General features: G+C 46.3%; 1 protein-coding gene across 1 annotated transcript in view; it reads left to right on the top strand.

Annotated features, from left to right (window-relative positions):
* The window catches only part of ZFAND3 (zinc finger AN1-type containing 3), a 195824-nt gene that overhangs the window by 57925 nt on the left and 111915 nt on the right, over nt 1–25984 (top strand). Inside the window, exon 2 of the mRNA XM_056568669.1 lies at nt 8327–8367. Coding sequence (XP_056424644.1) covers nt 8327–8367 — 41 coding nt within the window. The remainder of the gene's footprint in view (nt 1–8326; nt 8368–25984) is intronic.

Here is a 25984-nt window from a genome sequence, read left to right as displayed (position 1 = left end):
TGGATAACTGAATGAGGTCACTCGGGAAGATGGAGGATCTCGTGCAGCGAGAGCATCCTTCACTCTACTGGAAAGTCCTTTTTTAAAGGTAGCACACAGGGCCTCGTCATTCCAGGCCAATTCGGAGGCTAGGGTGTGGAACTGGACCGCGTAGTCACCAACAGTAGACTACCCTTTGGGGAGGTTCAGTAGTGCAGTTTTGTCCGAGGAGGCACATGCAGGCTCTTCAAAAACACTGTGGAAAGCTCAGAGGAAGGCTTGCAAGTTGGAAGATACAGGATCATTTCGATCCCAGAGAGGAGTAGCCCAGGCCAGGACTTTCACGGAGAGTAATGTAATAACGGAGGTCCCAGCACTCACCGATGCAAGCAAATGGTATTTATTGTATATCCTAGTCACAGGACGCGTTTCGGCACTTAGCCTTCCTCTGCTGACAGCAGAGGAAGGCTAAGTACCGAAACGCGTCCTGTGACTAGGATATACAATAAATACCATTTGCTTGCATCGGTGAGTGCTGGGACCTCCGTTATTACATTACAGTATTTTTTCCTCGTGCACCACCACTTTTCAGATAAGTGCCGACCATTGCTCCACTATTTCACGGAGAGTAGACTGACCACAAAAGCTACCTTAGCTCGCTCCATTGGGAACTGGTCAGCCATTAATTCCAGATGCATGGAACATTGAGTCACAAACCCTCAGCACAAATTTGGATCTCATTCGTACTTTGTCGGCAGGGAAGCTGCAGACATCGAAGGAGCCACAGGAACAGGTTGAGGCTGCTGCTGTTGAACGGAGAGGAGCTGCTGCCTCATTGTGGATAATTGATTCAACTGTTGCGCTTGATGAGCAAGCTGCTGCGACTGTTGAGCCACGATACTGGTGAGTTCTGCAACGTTAGGCAAAGGCACCTCAGTGGGATCCATGGTTGTATCTTACTGTAACGGCTGGTGGTGTGAATCCACTATACTTGTTGTGGACGATGGCGTGAGCCGTACCAGGGAGCGGAGTCTAAGGAGCCGCTGGTTTTCACCAGAGCTTGCTGCAAAGCGGGATGGACTTGCTGCGGCAGGCGGCTCCCAGGTTGCTACCCCTGGCATGACTCATCTACAAAGGCTGCTGAGGAGATGCATGGCACAGAAGGAATGAGACTGAGTTGTAGTGAGGGGCTGGCAGGAGGACAGGACTGGCAGCTCTGTAGCAAGGTCAGGTCACATAGCAAGAGGTCAGAGGGCAGGCGGCATAGGAGCAAGGTCAGGATACGTAGCAAAGGGGTCAGATACACGACAAGGCAAGACACAAACAGAACTCTTTCTCTTAAGCAGAATGGCACAAAGATCCGGCAGGGGTCAAATGGAAGTGCGGGGTTAAATAAGGTCAGGACCAGACAAGCACCAATCAATTGTGCGCTGGCCCTTTTAATCACAGGAAGCCGGCGCACGTACACCCTAGGAAGCGGGGATGCACACGTCGGCGGCCAGGGACAGCGGAGGGGACAGAGACGCGGGGAGGTGAGTGACGTCCCGGCGTTCGCATGCGGGAGAGATGCGAACCGCAGCAGGGCCAGCATGGGAGGAGGGGGCAGGAGTGCGCTCGCGGCCAGCGCTACTCGTAACAATGTGACTGGAGTAGAAGAATTGTGTATGGAAGGATTAGGAGAGATTGTTTTATATGGCTATTTTAGTTTTTCAGTGCACATTAGAGCAAAGTCAGCTGAGCCCACAGACTTAGGAACCGAGCACCAACCACACCGTACGAGCAACAATCTCGTAGCATGGTCTATTACAAGGCTTGAGCGGCCCTTTCTTGTAATCAGCTGTCGGTCACTTCTCCTACACAGGGAGATATGTGGGTGATGGCTCATTTGTCAGACGATAAATCATTACACAGGAGATCGTAATAATTCCCAGGACTGATCAGCTGTCTTCTGTGTGGGGTGGTATTGTGAACGTTACATTTCATTGCGTGTATGGAAAGGTCAGGAGAGAAACGCTGTCCTTTGTATGCATGTGGGGCTGACCACAATTTAAAGAGTACCTATCATCAACTAAGCTGTCCCTAATCCCTCCCCCCAATCTGTCCCTGACTCTCACTGACTCTATCCCTGTCTATATTTTTACCCAAAACCCCATATAAATACCTTTTTTAGATCCCCTGTGGCTGCTCAGGCTCCTGCCGTGAGTGAGGGAAGAAGGGGGCGTGGCCCGGCAGGCTTGACGTCATCTGAAGCCTGTCAATCCGCACTTCCGCCCTTCTCCCTCTTCAACATCAGAGTGTAATAGATATCCCCGGCAAGGTGAGTGAGCTTGCGGGACTTGTACGCTCTGTGTCCCTAATCAGTCATTCATTGTCCCGTAGTAGCGCGGCAGCATGTCGGGACTGATGTGCTCTGTGTCCCATCGTGCTGCCTTGCTAATAAGGGACAAGGAATGACTGCTTCGGGACACAGAGCGTACAAGTCCCGATCCCGATCTGACATGTGGCCAGATGAAGCGGCTGGCCATGTCAGGAGCACCCGTGCTGCAGGCACAGCGCTCGCTCCTGCCTGTCTGATTGACAGGCGGGGAGCTGCGCTGTGCTCTTCAGTGTCCTGCTTCACTGACATTTCGGACTCATGCTGCCAGGCCGGCATGAGTCCGAACTCTATGCGCCGGGACATGTAGGGAGACCCCTAGTGGTCGTTTTTTAAAAGTAAAAAAATATATATTAAGATACATTTTTGTTAATCACATGTAATTAGAAAGTTGTTTCTAATACATTGATTAACAAAATATAAAAAGTTTTTTTGGCGACAGGTACGCTTTAAAGGTGTGTGGCCCCCAAGCTTTGAGTGGACCCATTTTCATAAAGTTTACAAAAAAGAAAAATTAGCAAAGCTTTTTGAAAAGCCCCGAAACTTCTGTATATTTGGCATCTTCATAATCTTAACAACCGTATAAGACGTACAGAACTGTGTAATCCGCAAGGAGTTAATAAAGTTGTCTGATCCCGGCGGTGTCCGGCTCTCTCCTCTTTGTCCTTCCTATTAAGCCCGGGCGCCTCTATTCCCATTGAGGAAATATAAAATTCTCCATCAAATTATTATAACACAGCTGGATGTTTTGTAATCAACGCGCGGGATATGCAAATGTCGCGGAGAGCGGCCGCGGAACGCTGACTGGAATATTAAGCTGCTGATTCGTGATGTGAAGGTCCCTGTTGGCTCTTTCCAAGTCTCCGTCCTGTTATTAGAACCTGCGAGGGGGGGGGGGGGTCGTCCTTGTCAGACGGGAGTCACTTTTGAAACATCTTACATCTGCACCTTGGCTCATGGACGGGGCTCCTCTCACTTCTGACTCCTCATCGGGACATTACTGTCTGGTCATAAGCCAAATCACCGGAGCTTGTACAGCCACCAGGGTTACCTCATAATATCTAATGAGGTGCAAGGAATCCCGTGTAGTGCACAACGAAAATGTATTATTGGTATTTGTTCCATAATTTTCACGCCCTTTGTCATTATGGCTGTTAGGGAACTACTGCATACTTGATGTAAGTAGTTTCACAACAGCTGAGGGGCACAGTTTTCAGACTGCTGGTTAAAGGGGTACTCTGCCCCTTGACTTATTTTCCCCTATCCAAAGCCCCAGCGCAGGCCCCCTGCGATCTTCCTGCTGCACCCGGCATTCGTTTAGAGAGTCTGGTGCAACGCCGGAGGCTCGTGATGTCATGGCTACGCCCCCTCAATGCAAGTCTATGGGACGGCCATCACGCCCCCTCAATGCAAGTCTATGGGAGGGGGCCGCATCGCCAGTCATTTGTCAGGGAGCGACGTTCGCTTTGTGTACCGGATGACTGGGGTGCCGCATCCACAGTCGGGTATGAGCCCGAATAAGGTTGTTTGGCCAATTGCTCTTCCTCCAATGATTCCCCCTTGTACACATGCATGCTCGGCTTTGTATATAGGTTCTCGGTGGGGAGGAGGGAGTAAACTGCTACCAGACACCACCTCTGTCCCTTCCTCCAATCTCCTGCTCTACTGGCAGGACTCCTCTGCTGTCCCTTCTGCTGGACCCCTCCTCCACTGTCCTGTCTGCTAAATCTCTCCTCAGCTCTTTCTTCTGCCAGATTCCTCTTTTGCTGTCCCTTCCTCCATACTCCTCCTCATCTTTACCTTCCTCTTCTCTTTCTCTTCTTTATCTTCCTCCAAGCCACTCCACCTCCGCTGTATCTTCCTCAGCAGTCCTTATCTATCCCTTTCTTCAGACTCCTCCTCTGTTGTTCGTTCTTCCATATTCCTCCACCTTGTTCAGTTCTGCAGGACTCCTCCTCCCCTTTTCCTTCCTCCAGACTCCTCCTCCCCTGTCCCTTCCTCCAGACTCCTCCTCCCCTGTCCCTTCCTCCAGACTCCTTCTCTCCTGTCCCCTCCTCCAGACTCCTCCATCCCTCTCCCCTCCTCCAGACTCCTCCATCCCTGTCCCCTCCTCCAGACTCCTCCATCCCTGTCCCCTCCTCCAGACTCCTCCATCCCTGTCCCCTCATCCAGACTCCTCCATCCCTGTCCCCTCCTCCAGACTCCTCCATCCCTGTCCCCTCCTCCAAACTCCTCCATCCCTGTCCCCTCCTCCAGACTCCTCCTCCCCTTTATATTCCTCCAAATTCTACCTCCCCTTTCCCTTCCTCCAGACTCCTCCTCCACTTTCCCTTCCTCCAGATTCCTCCTCCCCTGTCCTTTCCTCCAGACTCCTCCTCCCCTGTCCTTTCCTCCAGACTACTCCTCCCCTGTCCTTTCCTCCAGACTCCTCCTCCCCTGTCCCTTCCTCCAGACTCCTCCTCCCCTGACCCTTCCTCCAGACTCCTTCTCTCCTGTCCCCTCCTCCAGACTCCTCCATCCCTGCCCCCTCCTCCAGAATCCTCCTCCCCTTTCCCTTCCTCCAGACTCCTCCATCACTGTCCCTTCCTCCAGTATTCTCTTCCTCTTCTTCTGTTTGATTCCTACTCCACTATCCCCTCCCCCAGTCCTCTTTTGAATGTGTGACATCGGCCTTTAGATACTGTGTATGGTCAGATCCTACCTTCTAATGGATATAATTACTCTTCACACAGTTGCGCCGCTTATTGCTGTGTCTGCGCGGTTTTCGTCTTTTGTCTATACACTGGTGCATTGGTATAATTTGCTGGTTCTGGAGGCCAGCCGCTAATGTAGGAAGATACAAGTGTAGTTAATAAAAATTCTTCCCTTCAAACAATTACATCCAAACTTTCTGGATCTCGGCGTGTACGGCGTGGCCTGCGGCGAGGCCCTGGGACCGCATAATCTTTCTGCTTTATTGTTTTGTGTTTTTTCCTCTGTCTTATTGTTCTGTGCGTCTTTGATTGCCCACAAGAAAGGCCCTTTATTCTGTGTAGGAGGATTAATCCCTTCCACCGGAGCTCTGCGGTGACACCAGGCGTCTATCCTCCACATCAGATATTACAATATCACCACTCTGATCCCATCGGGAAAAGGATGGAGGGAAAATTAACTGGGCTGGTGGTCTTATAGAGCCCGCCCAATGTCCTGGATATCCTGTGCATCTTCATCTATAGCTCTGCATCTAATAGATTTCACTTTTTCACAATCTCTGCTTGCTGTTTTTTGTGATAGCCGGGATCAGGATTATTTTTGCATGTAATTTGCTGCAGAAATTAACCCTTGCAATACAAAGTGTTCAAATTGTTAACAGTTTGTCTTTCCTGGCCAGAACCCGAACCCCTTCTAAATTTATAATGTAATTCTGTTGTGTGCCCTAAAGCTTCCAATTCTCTAGGTATCATTATTACTCGAGCTCCTTCCCCCCCCCCCCCCCATCCTCTTCCTTCACTTCTTCCTCTTCTTTCATCACCTCTTCCTCTTCTTTCTTCACCTCTTCCTCTTCTTCTGTCACCTCTTCCTCTTCTTCTGTCACCTCTTCCTCTTCTTCCGTCACCGCTTCCTCTTCTTCCGTCACCTCTTCCTCTTCTTCCTTCACATTTTCTTCCTCTTCTTCCTTCACATTTTCTTCCTCTTCTTCCTTCACATTTTCTTCCTCTTCTTCCTTCACATTTTCTTCCTCTTCTTCCTTCACATTTTCTTCCTCTTCTTCCTTCACATTTTCTTCCTCTTCTTCCTTTCCCTATTTCTTTTCCTCTTCTCTTCTTTCTCCTCCTCCTCCTCCTCCTTTGGACTCTACATAGATTCGGATAAAACATGTTTGTGATCTGAACTCTGTTCCAGATGTTTGTATTTCCTAAGGCATATTCTGCCTCCAAATATAGGGGAAATCCATGTAACACGCGCCCTCTTGTTTTCGATGCGCCGTAGTTCACACTTATACTGTGCATTTCTACTCCTGATAACAAATGTGACGTTTTACTCTTTGGTGCGTTCTGTAGTCAGGAATAATTATTTTTGTGTTTTTTGTTTTTGTTCTTTCCCCTTTGCGTGTTGTAATTTTTTTCGTAGCTTTTCCCCTCTATTTGTAAAGTGTCACATTTCTGATGTTATCCGCGCTGCACATAGAGGTGTCTGCTCTGTGTCATATTTGCTGCTACGTTTTTTGCGGGAGGTGAACGTTCTCATTTGTTGGTGTGATTTACTAATTGTATAGGATTTCACCGCTCTCCGTACTAGTTCTGCTTTGTGGCTGGTGATGTATTTGGGCTGGCACGATGATGAATCCGGCTGTTCATCCCCTCTGCCTGGGCGAACGCTCTAAATATTTATAGTAATGTTTTCTATTTGGCGGCGCGGTGCCAGGAGCGGGAACGTCGGTAGAACGCAGCCATTTGGCTCAGTGTGAGGTTTGTTCTGAGAGATTTGACAAATTAAGCTTTTTTTAATACTTTGTTTTATCATTATTTTTCTATTTTGCTGTTTATTTAAAGCGCCGTCACTTTAGCTTTAAAGAGCGGCATCCGCGGTGGCCTCGCTCCGTCCTAATAATTGGGAAGGTTGGGGAGCGGCTCGGGCCCATCAGTTTTTATCCGCCGCTCCTCGTAATTAAAGTGCAGGAAGGTTTATCTGAGGCAGCGGGTTTTCCCCTAAATTTATCATAGTAGATTTGAAGTTTGCAGGAATCTGATATCGGCGGCTGAACGTGGTCATTACTTACAGCACAGGAGCTGTCATGTAGGCGCAAGCGGAGGACGCCATCTTGTCAGCTTAAAGGGCTTGTACCACTATGCATTTTTACAGAAAAACCTTCTAAAACTTAAGTGATTCTGTAAACCTTTGTAAGAACTTGGTTACTTTTCTTGCATTGCCAGTTTCCCAGCACCCCCATGTCCCCCCTTCTTCCCTGTCTCTTTCCCCATAAGATTCTGATCCACGTACAGCCTGTGCGGAGCCAATAGTGATACATGTGCACGTTGTATCATCAGTGTAATAGCGCACTGTGGTTATACGCTCTCTCTGACAAGTAGAGGAAGATGATGATACATCTATCAATGCCCTGAATCATGGATCCAATTGCAGACGTGTGACTGGCACATAACTATAATTCATGAGATGAAGCTATGAGCTATGATTAGAGTCTGGACATGGGGATAAAAGGAGGAAGAGCCTGGAGGAGGGGATAAGAGGAGGAAGAGCCTGGAGGAGGGGATAAGAGGAGGAAGAGCCTGGAGGAGGGGATAATAGGAGGAGTAGTATGAAGGTGGGGATAATAGGAGGAGTAGTATGGAGGAGGGGATAACAGGAGGAAGAGCCTGGAGAAGGGGATAACAGGAGGAAGAGCCTGGAGGAGGGGATAATAGGAGGAGGAGTCTGGATGAGGGGATATGAGGAGGAGGAGGAGTCTGGAGAAGGGAATAGGAGGAGGAGTATGGAGAAGGGAATAGGAGGAGGAGTATGGAGGAGGGGATAACAGGAGGAGGAGTCTGGAGAAGGGCATAAGAGGAGGAGGAGTCTGGAGAAGGGCATAAGAGTAGGAGGAGTCTGGAGGAGGGGATAATAGGAGGAGGAGTCTGGAGGAGGGGATAATAGGAGGAGGAGTCTGGAGGAGGGGATAATAGGAGGAGGAGTCTGGAGGAGGGAATAATAGGAGGAGGAGTCTGGAGGAGGGGATAATAGGAGGAGGAGTCTGGAGGAGGGGATAATAGGAGGAGGAGTCTGGAGGAGGAGGTGGAATCTTAAGAAATATTTGTTCCATCAACTATTAACTACAGTGTATATATATATATATATGTGTTTGTGTGTGTGTGTACATAGATGTTGACTATAGATATATATATATATATATATATATATGTAATTAGTGGATTCTACAATGCATGAACTCGCCTGTATTTGCAGGGATTTAATGTATTTTTTTTTCTTCTCTTCCAGGTCCAGTAAGACGATGAATCTGTGTTCAAAATGTTTTGCAGGTGAGTAGTGTCCTGTGCCCCCTGTGTACCCCAATACTCCCCGCTGGGATGTGTGCCCCTAATATCCTGTGTACCCCAATACTCCCCGCTGGGATGTGTGCCCCCTGATACCCTGTGTACCCCAATACTCCCCGCTGGGATGTGTGCCCCTGATACCCTGTGTACCCCAATACTCCCCGCTGGGATGTGTGCCCCTGATATCCTGTGTACCCCAATACTCCCCGCTGGGATGTGTGCCCCCTGATATCCTGTGTACCCCAATACTCCCCGCCGGTATGTATGCCCCCTGATGCCCTGTGTACCCCAATACTCCCCGCTGGGATGTGTGCCCCTGATATCCTGTGTACCCCAATACTCCCCGCTGGGATGTGTGCCCCTGATATCCTGTGTACCCCAATACTCCCCGCTGGGATGTGTGCCCCCTGATACCCTGTGTACCCCAATACTCCCCGCTGGGATGTGTGCCCCTGATACCCTGTGTACCCCAATACTCCCCGCTGGGATGTGTGCCCCTGATATCCTGTGTACCCCAATACTCCCCGCTGGGATGTGTGCTCCCTGATAGCCTGTGTACCCCAATACTCCCCGCTGGGATGTGTGCCCCCTGATATCCTGTGTACCCCAATACTCCCCGCTGGGATGTGTGCCCCCTGATATCCTGTGTACCCCAATACTCCCCGCCGGGATGTGTGCCCCTGATATCCTGTGTACCCCAATACACCCCGCTGGGATGTGTGCCCCCTGATACCCTGTGTACCCCAATACTCCCCGCCGGGATGTGTGCCCCTGATATCCTGTGTACCCCAATACTCCCTGCTGGAATGTGTGCCCCCTGATACCCTGTGTACCCCAATACTCCCCGCTGGGATGTGTGCCCCTGATATCCTGTGTACCCCAATACTCCCCGCTGGGATGTGTGCCCCCTGATACCCTGTGTACCCCAATACTCCCCGCTGGGATGTGTGCCCCCTGATACCCTGTGTACCCCAATACTCCCCGCTGGGATGTGTGCCCCTGATATCCTGTGTACCCCAATACTCCCCTCTGGGATGTGTGCCCCCTGATAGCCTGTGTACCCCAATACTCCCCGCTGGGATGTGTGCCCCTAATATCCTGTGTACCCCAATACTCCCCGCTGGGATGTGTGCCCCCTGATACCCTGTGTACCCCAATGCTCCCCGCTGGGATGTGTGCCCCTGATACCCTGTGTACCCCAATACTCCCCGCTGGGATGTGTGCCCCCTGATACCCTGTGTACCCCAATACTCCCCGCTGGGATGTGTGCCCCTGATATCCTGTGTACCCCAATACTCCCCGCTGGGATGTGTGCCCCTGATATCCTGTGTACCCCAATACTCCCCGCTGGGATGTGTGCCCCCTGATACCCTGTGTACCCCAATACTCCCCGCTGGGATGTGTGCCCCTGATACCCTGTGTACCCCAATACTCCCCGCTGGGATGTGTGCCCCTGATATCCTGTGTATCCCAATACTCCCCGCTGGGATGTGTGCCCCCTGATAGCCTGTGTACCCCAATACTCCCCGCTGGGATGTGTGCCCCCTGATAGCCTGTGTACCCCAATACTCCCCGCTGGGATGTGTGCCCCCTGATATCCTGTGTACCCCAATACTCCCCGCCGGGATGTGTTCCCCTGATATCCTGTGTACCCCAATACACCCCGCCGGGATGTGTGCCCCCTGATACCCTGTGTACCCCAATACTCCCCGCCGGGATGTGTGCCCCTGATATCCTGTGTACCCCAATACTCCCCGCCGGGATGTGTGCCCCTGATATCCTGTGTACCCCAATACTCCCTGCTGGAATGTGTGCCCCCTGATACCCTGTGTACCCCAATACTCCCCGCTGGGATGTGTTCCCCTGATATCCTGTGTATCCCAATACTCCCCGCCGGGATGTATGCCCCCTGATGCCCTGTGTACCCCAATACTCCTCGCTGGGATGTGTGCCCCCTGATACCATGTGTACCCCAATACCCCCTGCTGGGATGTGTGCCCCTGATACCATGTGTACCCCAATACTCCCTGCTGGGATGTGTCCCCTGATACCCTGTGTACCCCAATACTCCTTGCCGGGATGTGTGCCCCCTAATACCATGTGTACTCCAATACTCCCCGCTGGGATGTGTTCCCCTGATATCCTGTGTACCTCAATACTCCCCGCCGGGATGTATGCCCCCTGATGCCCTGTGTACCCCAATACTCCTCGCCGGGATGTGTGCCCCCTGATACCATGTGTACCCCAATACCCCCTGCTGGGATGTGTGCCCCCTGATACCATGTGTACCCCAATACTCCCTGCTGGGATGTGTGCCCCCTGATACCATGTGTACCCCAATACTCCCTGCTGGGATGTGTGCCCCCTGATACCATGTGTACCCCAATACTCCCTGCTGGGATGTGTGCCCCCTGATACCATGTGTACCCCAATACTCCCTGCTGGGATGTGTGCCCCCTGATACCATGTGTACCCCAATACTCCCCGCTGGGATGTGTGCCCCCTGATACCCTGTGTACCCCAATACTCCCCGCTGGGATGTGTGCCCCCTGATACCCTGTGTACCCCAATACTCCCCGCTGGGATGTGTGCCCCTGATATCCTGTGTACCCCAATACTCCCCTCTGGGATGTGTGCCCCCTGATAGCCTGTGTACCCCAATACTCCCCGCTGGGATGTGTGCCCCTAATATCCTGTGTACCCCAATACTCCCCGCTGGGATGTGTGCCCCCTGATACCCTGTGTACCCCAATGCTCCCCGCTGGGATGTGTGCCCCTGATACCCTGTGTACCCCAATACTCCCCGCTGGGATGTGTGCCCCCTGATACCCTGTGTACCCCAATACTCCCCGCTGGGATGTGTGCCCCTGATATCCTGTGTACCCCAATACTCCCCGCTGGGATGTGTGCCCCTGATATCCTGTGTACCCCAATACTCCCCGCTGGGATGTGTGCCCCCTGATACCCTGTGTACCCCAATACTCCCCGCTGGGATGTGTGCCCCTGATACCCTGTGTACCCCAATACTCCCCGCTGGGATGTGTGCCCCTGATATCCTGTGTATCCCAATACTCCCCGCTGGGATGTGTGCCCCCTGATAGCCTGTGTACCCCAATACTCCCCGCTGGGATGTGTGCCCCCTGATAGCCTGTGTACCCCAATACTCCCCGCTGGGATGTGTGCCCCCTGATATCCTGTGTACCCCAATACTCCCCGCCGGGATGTGTTCCCCTGATATCCTGTGTACCCCAATACACCCCGCCGGGATGTGTGCCCCCTGATACCCTGTGTACCCCAATACTCCCCGCCGGGATGTGTGCCCCTGATATCCTGTGTACCCCAATACTCCCCGCCGGGATGTGTGCCCCTGATATCCTGTGTACCCCAATACTCCCTGCTGGAATGTGTGCCCCCTGATACCCTGTGTACCCCAATACTCCCCGCTGGGATGTGTTCCCCTGATATCCTGTGTATCCCAATACTCCCCGCCGGGATGTATGCCCCCTGATGCCCTGTGTACCCCAATACTCCTCGCTGGGATGTGTGCCCCCTGATACCATGTGTACCCCAATACCCCCTGCTGGGATGTGTGCCCCTGATACCATGTGTACCCCAATACTCCCTGCTGGGATGTGTCCCCTGATACCCTGTGTACCCCAATACTCCTTGCCGGGATGTGTGCCCCCTAATACCATGTGTACTCCAATACTCCCCGCTGGGATGTGTTCCCCTGATATCCTGTGTACCTCAATACTCCCCGCCGGGATGTATGCCCCCTGATGCCCTGTGTACCCCAATACTCCTCGCCGGGATGTGTGCCCCCTGATACCATGTGTACCCCAATACCCCCTGCTGGGATGTGTGCCCCCTGATACCATGTGTACCCCAATACTCCCTGCTGGGATGTGTGCCCCCTGATACCATGTGTACCCCAATACTCCCTGCTGGGATGTGTGCCCCCTGATACCATGTGTACCCCAATACTCCCTGCTGGGATGTGTGCCCCCTGATACCATGTGTACCCCAATACTCCCTGCTGGGATGTGTGCCCCCTGATACCATGTGTACCCCAATACTCCCCGCCGGGATGTGTGCCCCCTGATACCATGTGTACCCCAATACTCCCCGCTGGGATGTGTGCCCCCTGATACCATGTGTACCCCAATACTCCCCGCCGGGATGTGTACCCCCTGATACCCTGTGTACCCCAATACTTCCTGCTGGGATGTATGCCCCCTGATACCCTGTGTACCCCAATACTCCCCGCCGAGATATGTACCCCCTGATACCCTGTGTACCCCAATACTCCCTGCTGGGATGTATGCCCCCTGATACCCTGTGTACCCCAATACTCCCTGCTGGGATGTATGCCCCCTGATACCCTGTGTACCCCAATACTCCCTGCTGGGATGTATGCCCCCTGATACCCTGTGTACCCCAATACTCCCTGCTGGGATGTATGCCCCCTGATACCATGTGTACCCCAATACTCCCCTCCGGGATGTGTACCCCCTGATACCCTGTGTACCCCAATACTCCCTGCTGGGATGTATGCCCCCTGATACCCTGTGTACCCCAATACTCCCTGCTGGGATGTATGCCCCCTGATACCCTGTGTACCCCAATACTCCCTGCTGGGATGTATGCCCCCTGATACCCTGTGTACCCCAATACTCCCCGCTGGGATGTGTGCCCCCTGATACCCTGTGTACCCCAATACTCCCCGCCGGGATGTGTGCCCCCTGATACCCTGTGTACCCCAATACTCCCCGCCGGGATGTGTACCCCCTGATACCCTGTGTACCCCAATACTCCCTGCTGATATGTATGCCCCTGATACCCTGTGTACCCCAATACTCCCTGCGGGGATGTGTGCCCCCTGATACCATGTGTACCCCAATACTCCCTGCTGATATGTATGCCCCTGATACCCTGTGTACCCCAATACTCCCTGCGGGGATGTGTGCCCCCTGATACCCTGTGTACCCCAATACTCCCAGCCGGGATGTGTACCCCCTGATACCCTGTGTACCCCAATACTCCCTGCTGGGATGTGTGTTCTGTATGGAATTGACCTTGATTACATATATGGGAGAAACCTGGAAAAGTGATGGAAAGGGGCAGGACTTAAAGGGGGTCTCTGCAGTGATATAATGAGGAGTGGGCACTGCTGTGATGGATTCCTGAGGGGCTTCCCCAATGCTTTTTTAACTCCACCTTTACAGACTTGTGTTTTGATTTGATGGACAAGCAGATGTATACAGGTATATACTGTATATTGTCTTCAGAGAGGAAAGAATTGTCTACACGGAAAAGCATTCAACGTTCTGTTCTCCCCCCGCAATGATTGTTTGGTTGTAGAAGGCGGCGGTGTCCATTGTTCTTCCCCTCACTGACAGGCGACCAATTAAGCTGTGATTGTTGCGGTCGTCACAGTGTGTCAGGCGCTGATAGAGACGAGCGGCACAAAGATGTTATCAGCCTCAGAGACCTCGGCTCTACAAGATGGTTTAATAGGACAGGAGCCCAAACCGTATCCCACTCACCATATTATATATTGTGAACTCAGGATCAGTACAGGATAAGTAATGTAATGTATGTACATAGTGACCTCACCAGCAGAATAGTGAGTGCAGCTCTGGAGTATAATACAGGATATAACTCAGGATCAGTACAGGATAAGTAATGTAATGTATGTACACAGTGACCTCACCAGCAGAATAGTGAGTACAGCTCTGGGGTATAATACAGGATATAACTCAGGATCAGTACAGGATAAGTAATGTATGTACACAGTGACCTCACCAGCAGAATAGCGAGTGCAGCTCTGAAGTATAATACAGTATATAACTCAGGATCAGTACAGGATCAGTAATGTAATATATGTACACAGTGACCTCACCAGCAGAATAGTGAGTATATCTCTGGGGTATAATACAGGATATAACTCAGGATCAGTACAGGATGAGTAATGTAATGTATGTACATAGTGACCTCACCAGCAGAATAGTGAGTATATCTCTGGGGTATAATACAGGATATAACTCAGGATCAGTACAGGATAAGTAATGTAATATATGTACTCAGTGACCTCACCAGCAGAATAGTGAGTACAGCTCTGGAGTATAATACAGGATATAACTCAGGATCAGTACAGGATAAGTAATGTAATGTATATACACAGTGATCTCACCAGCAGAAGAGTGAGTACAGCTCTGGAGTATAATAAAGGATATAACTCAGGATCAGTACAGGATAAGTAATGTATGTACACAGTGACCTCACCAGCAGAATAGTGACTACAGCTCTGGAGTATAATACAGGATATCACTCAGGATCAGTACAGGATAAGTAATGTAATGTATGTACACAGTGACCTCACCAGCAGAATAGTGAGTACAGTTCTGGGGTATAATACAGGATATAACTCAGGATCAGTACAGGATAAGTAATGTAATGTATGTACACAGTGACCTCACCAGCAGAATAGTGAGTACAGCTCTGGAGTATAATACAGGATATAACTCAGGATCAGTACAGGATAAGTAATGTAATGTATGTACACAATGACCTCACCAGCAGAATAGTGAGTACAGCTCTGGAGTATAATACAGGATATAACTCAGGATCAGTACAGGATAAGTAATGTAATGTATGTACACAGTGACCTCACCAGCAGAATAGTGAGTACAGCTCTGGAGTATAATACAGGATATAACTCCGGATCAGTACAGGATAAGTAATGTAATGTATGTACACAGTGACCTCACCAGCAGAATAGTGAGTACAGCTCTGGGGTATAATACAGGATATAACTCAGGATCAGTACAGGATAAGTAATGTAATGTATGTACACAGTGACCTCACCAGCAGAATAGTGAGTGCAGCTAATCTCTGCTCAGTCTCTCCTGGCTGTTCCTGTACTCTCCCTGTATATTAGGTAGATTCATGCAGTGTGCGGTTCTGGTGCTAAATCTCCACTTAGTTCTCAGATGACGCTGAATGTTAATCTCTGATATCTGAGAAGTTACTTTGTTTTTCCTAAACCTCAGATTCAGGATCTTCCGTTTCTCTGGTTTCCTTGTGATACATTGTGGAGGGCGCAGAGATATTTCTTAATAGTTTCTACAATTCCTGGCGGCACGATAAGAGTTTGTGAAGTGTTTGTCACTGAAGTGCTAATAAAATCCAAGTGATAAGCAGCAGAATTGCAAATGCAGCTCTGGGTGTGATGTGGTGGTGGTGGGGGGGGGGGGGGGGGGGATGTGAATGCAGCTGTGACTATATCCTGGAGTATATAGGGCTGTGTTCACATGCAGTGCACCCGTTATACTCTTGTGTGCAGTGGTGTCTTTACTTAAAATGGGGGTTGGTCAAGTATGCAGCTAAAAGAATAGTGAATACAGGTCTGGAGGTGACTGGAGTATAAGAATAGTGAATACAGCTCTGGAGGTGACTGGAGTATAAGAATAGTGAATACAGCTCTGGAGGTGACTGGAGTATAAGAATAGTGAATGCAGCTCTGGAGGTGACTGGAGTATAAGAATAGTGAATACAGCTCTGGAGGTGACTGGAGTATAAGAATAGTGAATACAACTCTGGAGGTGACTGGAGTATAAGAAAAGTGAATGCAGTTCTGGATGTGACTGGAGTATAAGAATAGTGAATACAGCTCTGGAGGTGACTGGAGTATAAGAATAGTGAATACAGCTCTGGAGGTGACTGGAATATAAGAATAGTGAATACAGGTCTGGAGGTGACTGGAGTATAAGAATAGTGAATACAGCTCTGGAGATGACTGGAGTATAAGAAAAGTGAATGCAGCTCTGGAGGTGACTGGAGTATAAGAATAGTGAATACAGCTCTGGAGGTGACTGGAGTATAAGAATAGTGAATACAGCTCTGGAGGTGACTGGAGTATAAGAATAGTGAACACAGCTCTGGAGGTGACTGGAGTATAAGAATAGTGAATACAGCTCTGGAGGTGACACGAGTATAAGAATAGTGAATACAGCTCTGGAGGTGACTGGAGTATAAGAATAGTAAATACAGCTCTGGAGGTGACTGGAGTATAAGAATAGTGAATACAGCTCTGGAGGTGACACGAGTATAAGAATAGTGAATACAGCTCTTGAGGTGACTGGAGTATAAGAAAAGTGAATGCAGTTCTGGATGTGACTGGAGTATAAGAATAGTGAATACAGCTCTGGAGGTGACTGGAGTATAAGAATAGTGAATACAGCTCTGGAGGTGACTGGAATATAAGAATAGGGAATACAGCTCTGGATGTGACTGGAGTATAAGAATAATGAATACAGCTCTGGATATGACTGGAGTATAAGAATAGTGAATACAGCTCTGGAGGTGACTGAAGTATAAGAATAGTGAATACAGCTCTGGAGGTGACTGGAGTATAAGAATAGTGAATACAGCTCTGGAGGTGACTGGAGTATAAGAATAGTGAATACAGCTCTGGAGGTGACTGGAGTATAAGAATAGTGAATACAGGTCTGGAGGTGACTGGAGTATCAGAATAGTGAATACAGCTTTAGAGGTGACTGGAGAATAAGAATAGTAAATGCAGCTGTGGAGGTGACTGGAATATACGAATAATGAATACAGCTCTGGATGTGACTGGGGTATAAGAATAGTGAATGCAGCTCTGGAGGGGATTAGAGTACCAGACATAATGCATTAGAGGTGAAGTTTCTGTTGGGTGCAGTTCACACTGTGCAGTCAGGATGTTTCTGGTCTTATCTTCCCATTAGACCTTTGTATGTAATATTCTTCTATTTATATTCCTGTTGGAGAATCCTTCTTTTCCCCGTTTATTTGTTGCGGCTCCAGTCGTCCTGACCTTTGTTTTGCGCCTTTGGTTTTATGTTTGGATGGAGTTTGCTGGGGGCCGGAGCAGCGCTCCGCTCAGGTAGCTCCAGGTTTCCTTTCCCTGTGGACTGTTCTCTATATTACAATCTAATTCCGTGTCCGTGCCGCGCACGCCTGAGCCCTTAATTTGTAGATTTCAATGCAGTTTGTTTCGTAGTGTTTTTTTTCCCCCCGTAATCCACGGTGAATGTAATGAGCTGTGCGCTTCGGGGACATGGCTTTGCCTCGCCAATTAGAACAAGTGGTTACTGAGAGAGTGTGTATTAAATAAAACATGGCATCTGTGAGTGCCACCGCCGGCCCCTGGAGAGCCTGGGCATCCGCTACTGTAACCCTTCACATCCCACACCACTCATCTGAGCAAGGGGTCTATGGGAAAGTACTGCAACCATCATGTCTTACTGGACACCAAACATTGTCCTGTAACACCCCCTATAAGACCTTATTTATAATACATAAGATAAGTATCCTAGTACTGTACTCATAATCCAGTATATAGGAGGCAGTATTATAGTAGTTATATGTCATGACAGACTCGGGGGACAGAGAGAGTGAGCCCTAAGCGGACCCTAAAAACTATCACCCTACCTACTTGCCAATCCATCCTAAGTGATGGATCGACAACTTTGAGCCGGTACCTCCCTGCACTACAGTGCAGTGGCGTAAGAACAAATAATAAACAGTTTTTTACAGAACAGAAACGGAAAACTACCAGACAACCAGACAGGATACAAATACTAACAGGGCAGAATCTAAAAAGGCAAACTGATAAGGAACATAGGACAAAGATCAGATCAACCAATCAGGATATAAATATAGAACACTATTCACATTGGACACAGATAACTAACAAACAGATTAGGTCCAGGACACAAGACTGGTAAAACAGAGGAGTCCGCAAAGACTCCAGGAACAAACAGGAATAAAAACTCAATCCCCCAGAAAACCTCCAGAAAACACAGGAATGTCTTGATACTTGAACTCAATCTCCCAGAGTCCACCATGGAGCACAGAGATCTCTTGTATTAAAACTCAATTCCCCAGAGTCCCATTAAAAGGTCACAGAGATGTCTTGTTACAAAAACTCAGAAAACAGATACAAGAAAACTCAGTGTGAACAGCAACATAGCACAACAGACATACCAATCCTAAAACTGACTAATGAAACACAGACCAAAATACAAGGAGCAGGCTATATAACCATGGCTAAAAATCCGGATAAACTCACATGATAAATACAAGGTAAATGCTCAAGCAGACAAAGTATAATGCAGCATTATTGCACAAGCAAAGTGTATTGCACTATATAACCAGCAACTAAAATGGAGACTGAGCTGGAGATATATAGACACACCCACCTTGTAGTTGGGTAAAAGGATTAACTCTTCCACGCCTGGAGGAAAATCACAGAAAACAGATAATGCTTGAAAAACAAGGTCTGAACAGGGCCTAAAACGGAAAAATGCAAAAACAAAGAAACGTACATTACATATATTCTTGTATATAGCAGCAGTATTATAGTAGTTATATTCTTGTATATAGGGGGCAGTATTATAGCAGTTATATTCTTGTATATAGGAGCAGTATTATAGTAGTTATATTCTTGTATATAGGAGCAGTATTATAGTAGTTATATTCTTGTATATAGGAGCAGTATTATAGTAGTTATATTCTTGTATATAGGAGGCAGTATTATAGTAGTTATATTCTTGTATATAGGAGCAGTATTATAGTAGTTATATTCTTGTATATAGGGAGCAGTATTATAGTAGTTATATTCTTGTATATAGCAGCAGTATTATAGTAGTTATATTCTTGTATATAGGAGACAGTATTATAGTAGTTATATTGTATATAAGAGCAGTATTATAGTAGTTATATTCTTGTATATAGGGGGCAGTATTATAGTAGTTATATTCTTGTATATAGGAGCAGTATTATAGTAGTTATATTCTTGTATATAGGGGCAGTATTATAGTAGATATATTCTTGTATATAGGAGGCAGTATTATAGTAGTTATATTCTTGTATATAGGAGCAGTATTATAGTAGACATATTCTTGTATATAGGAGGCAGTATTATAGTAGTTATATTCTTGTATATAGGAGGCAGTATTATAGTAGTTATTTTCTTGTATATAGGGGCAGTATTATAGTAGATATATTCTTGTATATAGGAGCAGCATTATATTAGTTATATTCTTGTATATAGGAGGTAGTATTATAGTAGTTATATTCTTGTATATAGGAGGCAGTATTATAGTAGATATATTCTTGTATATAGGAGGCAGTATTATAGTAGTAATATTCTTGTATATAGGAGGCAGTATTATAGTAGTAATATTCTTGTATATAGGAGGCAGTATTATAGTAGATATATTCTTGTATATAGGAACCGTATTATAGTAGTTATATTCTTGTATATAGTAGCAGTATTATAGTAGTTATATTCTTGTATATAGGAGCAGTATTATAGTAGATATATTCTTCTATATAGGAGCAGTATTATAGTAGTTATATTCTTGTATATAGGGGCAGTATTATAGTAATTATATTCTTGTATATAGGAGCAGTATTATAGTAGTTATATTCTTGTATATAGGGGCAGTATTATAGTAATTATATTCTTGTATATAGGAGCAGTATTATAGTAGTTATATTCTTGTATATAGGAGCAGTATTATAGTAGTTATATTCTTGTATATAGGAGCAGTATTATAGTAGTTATATTCTTGTATATAGGAGCAGTATTATAGTAGTTATATTCTTGTATATGGGAGCAGTATTATAGTAGTTATATTCTTGTATATGGGAGCAGTATTATAGTAGTTATATTCTTGTATATAGGAGCAGTATTATAGTAGTTATATTCTTGTATATAGGAGCAGTATTATAGTAGTTAAATTCTTGTATATAGGAGGTATTATTATAGTAGTTAAATTCTTGTATATAGGAGCAGTATTATAGTAGTTATATTCTTGTATATAGGAGCAGTATTATAGTAGTTATATTCTTGTATATAGGAGCAGTATTATAGTAGTTATATTCTTGTATATAGCAGCAGTATTATAGTAGTTATATTCTTGTATATAGGAGCAGTATTATTGTAGTTATATTCTTGTATATAGGGGGCAGTTTTATAGTAGTTATATTCTGGTTTATAGGAGCAGTATTATAGTAGTTATATTCTTGTATATAGGGGCAGTATTATAGTAATTATATTCTTGTATATAGGAGCAGTATTATAGTAGTTATATTCTTGTATATAGGAGCAGTATTATAGTAGTTATATTCTTGTATATAGGAGGCAGTATTATAGTAGATATATTCTTGTATATAGGAACAGTATTATAGTAGTTATATTCCTGTATATAGGAGGCAGTATTATAGTAGTTATATTCTTGTATATAGGAGCAGTATTATAGTAGATATATTCTTGTATATAGGAGCAGTATTATAGTAGATATATTCTTGTATATAGGGGCAGTATTATAGTTATATGTATGTAATGTATATATGCACGTGGCATGTCATCCATATAGAGGCTATAAGCTCCATCTGAAGTGAGACCACCTCTGTGTGGTGACTGGGGGACAGGTTTTGATATATATATATATATATATATATATATATATATAGTGCTGCTCCCATCTTCTTTTTGTGGTTTTGTATTTGTCTTGGCGGTATGCTCCCCTGTATTTGGTCGCCGTTCTGGCTATCTCTGTGCTTTATCATCACCCGTATCCCCACAGACCCTCACACCTCCTCCGGATCGGTCTCTTTCGTTCGCCCCAATTCCTCTGGGACGCCCTCCGCTCTTCGGGAGGCAGAATCCATCATTGTCCGGATCTCCATTGTTTCTGTGAATAACAGAAGATGAGATTAGAATATTCCATGAATAGTAAGCGGGGCTTTGTGTCCTACTAATAACGCTGCTCCATCCCTGGGGGGCCCCGATCTCATAGAGCAGCCACCTGTGCACCATGGCTCACGTATAAACCCTGTGATCGTATCCTGCAGCGGATCCTCATAGCTCAGACAGATCCGGGGGTGTCCTAAACTGTTCACTTGCTCTGGTGTAGAAGGAAATTGCAGTAATATTGTTATAAATTTCCAAATATTCTCTTCTCATCTTATTATACATGAAGTGCGGAAGGGATAAGACGCCGGCGTCACCTAACATTACACAAGTGTTTCCAATCAGTGTGTCTCCGGCTTTTGCAAAACTACAACTCCCAGCATGTAGGGAAAGAGTTTTTGGATAGCAGCAGTATACAGATAGAGCTGGAGGCGAGGTGTATAAGGACTATATATACTGATCCCATAGAGATAGCAGCAGTATACAGATAGAGCTGGAGGAGGTGTATAACTACTATATATCCTGATCCATAGAGATAGCAGCAGCAGTATACAGATAGAGCAGGAGGGGAGGTGTATAACTACTATATATCCTGATTCCATAGAGATGATAGCAGCAGTATACAGATAGAGCTGAAGGGGATGGGTACAACTACTATATATCCTGATCCAATAAAGATAACAGCAGTATACAGATAGAGCTAGAGGGGAGGTGTATAACTACTATATATCCTGATCCCGTAGAGATAGCAGCAGTATACAGATAGAGCTGTAGAGGAGGTGTATAACTACTATATATCCTGATCAAATAGAGATAGCAGCAGTATACAGATAGAGCTGAAGGGGATGGGTACAACTACTATATATCCTGATCCCATAGAGATAGCAGCAGTATACAGAGCGAGCTGGACCACTTACGTTAAGCACGGGGATTTTCTGTGGGTCACAATGTTGATCACATGACCTATTTACAGTGATGAAACACATGAATGCAGCCGTGTTTAGATAAAACAGGTGCCGCTGTAGAATTAGTGATGATGGGCATATTTTTTTTAGCTTTTTGTTGTAGTTTGTTCACATTTAGAAGAGTATTAGTTGTTGCGCTGTATTCACACAGAAAGATTGTACTTTTTTACTGCAGATTGATGCAGTTTTGTAATGTGATTTTTGTGATGTTTGTGTAGAAATTGGTATCCAATCTACAAGCCCCTCACCCCGGAACTGGTGTGCAACACATGAGAATGGACCGCAATGATCTTAAAGGGGTACTCCACTGGAAAACTTTTTTTTTTTTTAAAGAAAGTTAAACAGATTTGTAAATTACTTCTATTTAAAAAACGTAATCCTTCCAGTACTTATCAGCTGCTGTATACTACAGAGGAAGTATTTTTATTTTTGAATTTCCTTTCTGTCTTACCACAGTGCTCTCTGCTGACACCTCTGTCCATTTTATGAACTTTCCAGAGCAGGAGAGGTTTGTTATGGGGATTTGCTTCTACTCTGGACAGTTCCTGAGACAGACAGACAGGTGTCAGCAGAGAGCTCTGTGGTCATAAAGAAAGGAAATCCAAAAAGAAAAGAAAACTTCCTGTACAGCCTATAACAGCTGATAAGTACTGGAAGGATTAATATCGCCATACGTGCGATAATGCTTCGTCCATCTTTAAAGGGGTACACCCGTGGAAAACTTTTTTTTTTTTTTTTTAATCAACTGGTGCCAGAAAGTTAAACTGATTTGTAAATCACTTCTATTAAAAAAAGCTTAATCCTTCCAGTACTTTTTAGGGGCTGTATACTAAAGAGAAATCCAAAAAAGAAATGCATTTCCTGTGATGTCCTGACCACAGTGCTCTCTGCTGACCTCTGCTGTCCATTTTTGGAACTGTCCAGAAAAGGAGAAAATCCCCATAGCAAACATATGCTGCCCTGGACAGTTCCTAAAATGGACAGCAGAGGTCAGCAGAGAGCAGTGTGGTCAGGACATCAGAGGAAATGCATTTATTTTTGGATTTCTCTTTAGTATACAGCCCCTAAAAAGTACTGGAAGGATTAAGATTATTTAATAGAAGTGATTTACAAATCTGTTTAACTTTCTGGCACCAGTTGATTAAAAAAAAAAAAAAAAAAAAGTTTTCCATGGGAGTACCCCTTTAAGAGTCTCACCGCGTTCTTCCCTTCGCCGTGTCGTCCTCCCGGAGTTCATCGTAATGTTTATCGCCTGCAGTCAAGATTGATAAGACGACTTCGGGCTCCTCTTTTTCATCTCTCCGCGCGTCACCATGACGGATGGCTGCCGCCGAACACATTAAGTCGCGCTCTTAGGCCTTCGCTCCCGGTCGCAATTTTAATACAATCGATTTTTCATGACAAATCAGATTTTCGTTTTCTTTAGAACTTTGCTGGTTCCTAAAGTAAAACCTGGAAGTCGTCCTGTAACGATCAGGAGGAGCGCGTGAGCGGCGGCGGACTTTACCGATCGGACTGATCGTCTGACGATGAACCGCGGGCGGCGGGGGTCATTAGGAGATAGCGGCAGCTGCTCCAAGGTTCTGGGTCACTTCAGATCTGATACTAAATACACGTTGGGGCAGAGTGGCCCCCACCCTCGGAGACGTGCGGAAGTGCAGAACTACAATTTCCAGCACGCCCGGACAGCCAACGGCTGTCCGGGCGTGCTGGAATTTGTAGTTCTGCACTTCCGCACGGATCCAAGGGTGGGGGCCACTCTGCTCCAACATGCATCAGATTTGGCAACAACTGTCCGGGCATGCTGGGAGTTGTAGTTTTGCAACATCTGGAGGTCCACAGTTTTGAGACCACTGCCATAGACTAATGCAGTGCTGCTGCCCACTTCACTCGGATATTAAAGGGGTATTCCAGGAAAAAAAACTTTTTTTTTATTTATCAACTGGTTCCAGAAAGTTAAACAGATTTGTAAATTATTTCTATAAAAAAAAAAATATTAATCCTTTCCGTACTTATGAGCTGCTGAAGTTGAGTTGTTGTTTTCTGTCTTAAAGGGGTACTCCGGTGAAAAACTTTCCCCCCCCCCCCTAAAATCAACTGGTGCCAGAAAGTTAAACAGATTTGTAAATTATTTCTATAAATTATTTTTTTAATCCTTTCAGTACTTATGAGCTGCTGGAGTTGAGTTGTTCTTTTCTGTCTTAAAGGGGTACTCCGGTGAAAAACTTTTTTTCCCCCCCTAAAATCAACTGGTGCCAGAAAGTTAAACAGATTTGTAAATTACTTCTATTAAAAAAATCTTAATCCTTCCTGTACTTATTAGCTGCTGAATACTACAGTGGAAATTCTTTTCCGTTTGAAACACAGAGCTCTCTGCTGACATCACGAGCACAGTGCTCTCTGCTGACATCTCTGCTTGTCTCGGGAACTGCACAGAGTAGAAGAGGTTTGCTCTGGGGATTTGCTTCTAAACTGGGTGGTTCCCGAGACACGTGTCATCAGAGAGCACTTAAAGGGGTACTCCGGTGAAAAACTTTTTTTTTTTTATTAAATCAACTGGTACCAAAAAGGTAAACAGATTTGTAAATGACTTCTGTTAAAAAAATCCTAATCCTTCCTGTACTTATTAGCTGCTGAATACTACAGCGGAAATTATTTTCTTTTTGAAACACAGACCTGTCTGCTGACATCACGAGCACAGTGCTCTCTGCTGACATCTCTGTCCATTTTTAGGAACTGTCCAGGGTAAAAGGAAATCCCCATAGCAAACATATGCTGTTCTGGACAGTTCATAAAATGGACAGAGATGTCAGCAGAGAGCACTGTGCTCATGATGTCAGCAGACTGGTCTGTGTTTCAAAAAGAAAATAATTTCCGCTGTAGTATTCAGCAGCTAATAAGTACAAGAAGGATTAAGATTTTTTTTTTATAGAAGTCATTTACAAATCTGTTTACCTTTTTGGTACCAGTTGATTTAAAAAAAAAAAAAAAAAAAAAAATTTTCACCGGAGTACCCCTTTAAGTGCTCTCTGATGACACGTGTCTCGGGAACCGCCCAGTTTAGAAGCAAATCCCCATAGCAAACCTCTTCTACTCTGTGCAGTTCCCGAGACAAGCAGAGATGTCAGCAGAGAGCACTGTGGCCAGACAGAAAACAACAACTCAACTTCAGCAGCTGATAATTATGGAAAGGATTAAGATTTTGTAATAGAAGTAATTTACAAATCTGTTAAACTTTCTGGAGCCAGTTGATATAAAAAATATTTTTTTCCCCCTGGAATACCCCTTTAAACACTATATTGCAGCAAGTCCCAGGACTGAGACTAGGTGCTTAAAGATAGGTTGACTATATAAAAGTTCTGGGAAGCACCTTAAAAGGAGAAGTATTGTGGGCAAAAACGTAACGCCGGGCGGGGGTGGGTGGGGGGGTGGGCGGGGTTCGGGGAAGGAGTCCGAGTCCTTGGGCCCCCGTGATCTCCTGTATGGAGCCCCAGCTCTTCTCCACAGTGGCGCCACATCCTCTCCATATAGCTCTATTCCCTAACCCTCTCGCATAGAGCTATATAGAGGGGGCTTTATACAAAAACCGGGGGGAAAAAAATCAACCTTTTGGAATTCCGTGTCCAGACTGGAGCGGCTCCCTCTACCCCTCTCACAGCAGGAACGTCCAGCACAGTCACTAATAATGACCTCCGGTTATCTCTGCGGTCTCTGTGTTCACTTACATGCTTCTCCATCTCGTTTGGCATCATCACCTTCCTCCTCGCGGCGTCGCGCGTCCTGTTAGCTGTAATATACGCCGGTTTTACCGAATGAATTTGTCAGAAGCTTTATGGTTTCTTGATCTATGGGATAACGTTAATTCTGCAGCGGTGATATTAAACCATTCGTC

This window comes from Hyla sarda, chromosome 3, assembly GCF_029499605.1.
Source record: "Hyla sarda isolate aHylSar1 chromosome 3, aHylSar1.hap1, whole genome shotgun sequence".
Lineage (NCBI taxonomy): Eukaryota > Metazoa > Chordata > Amphibia > Anura > Hylidae > Hyla > Hyla sarda.
Note: the sequence above shows the minus strand (reverse complement) of the source record. Positions and strands in the feature narration are given on the sequence as shown.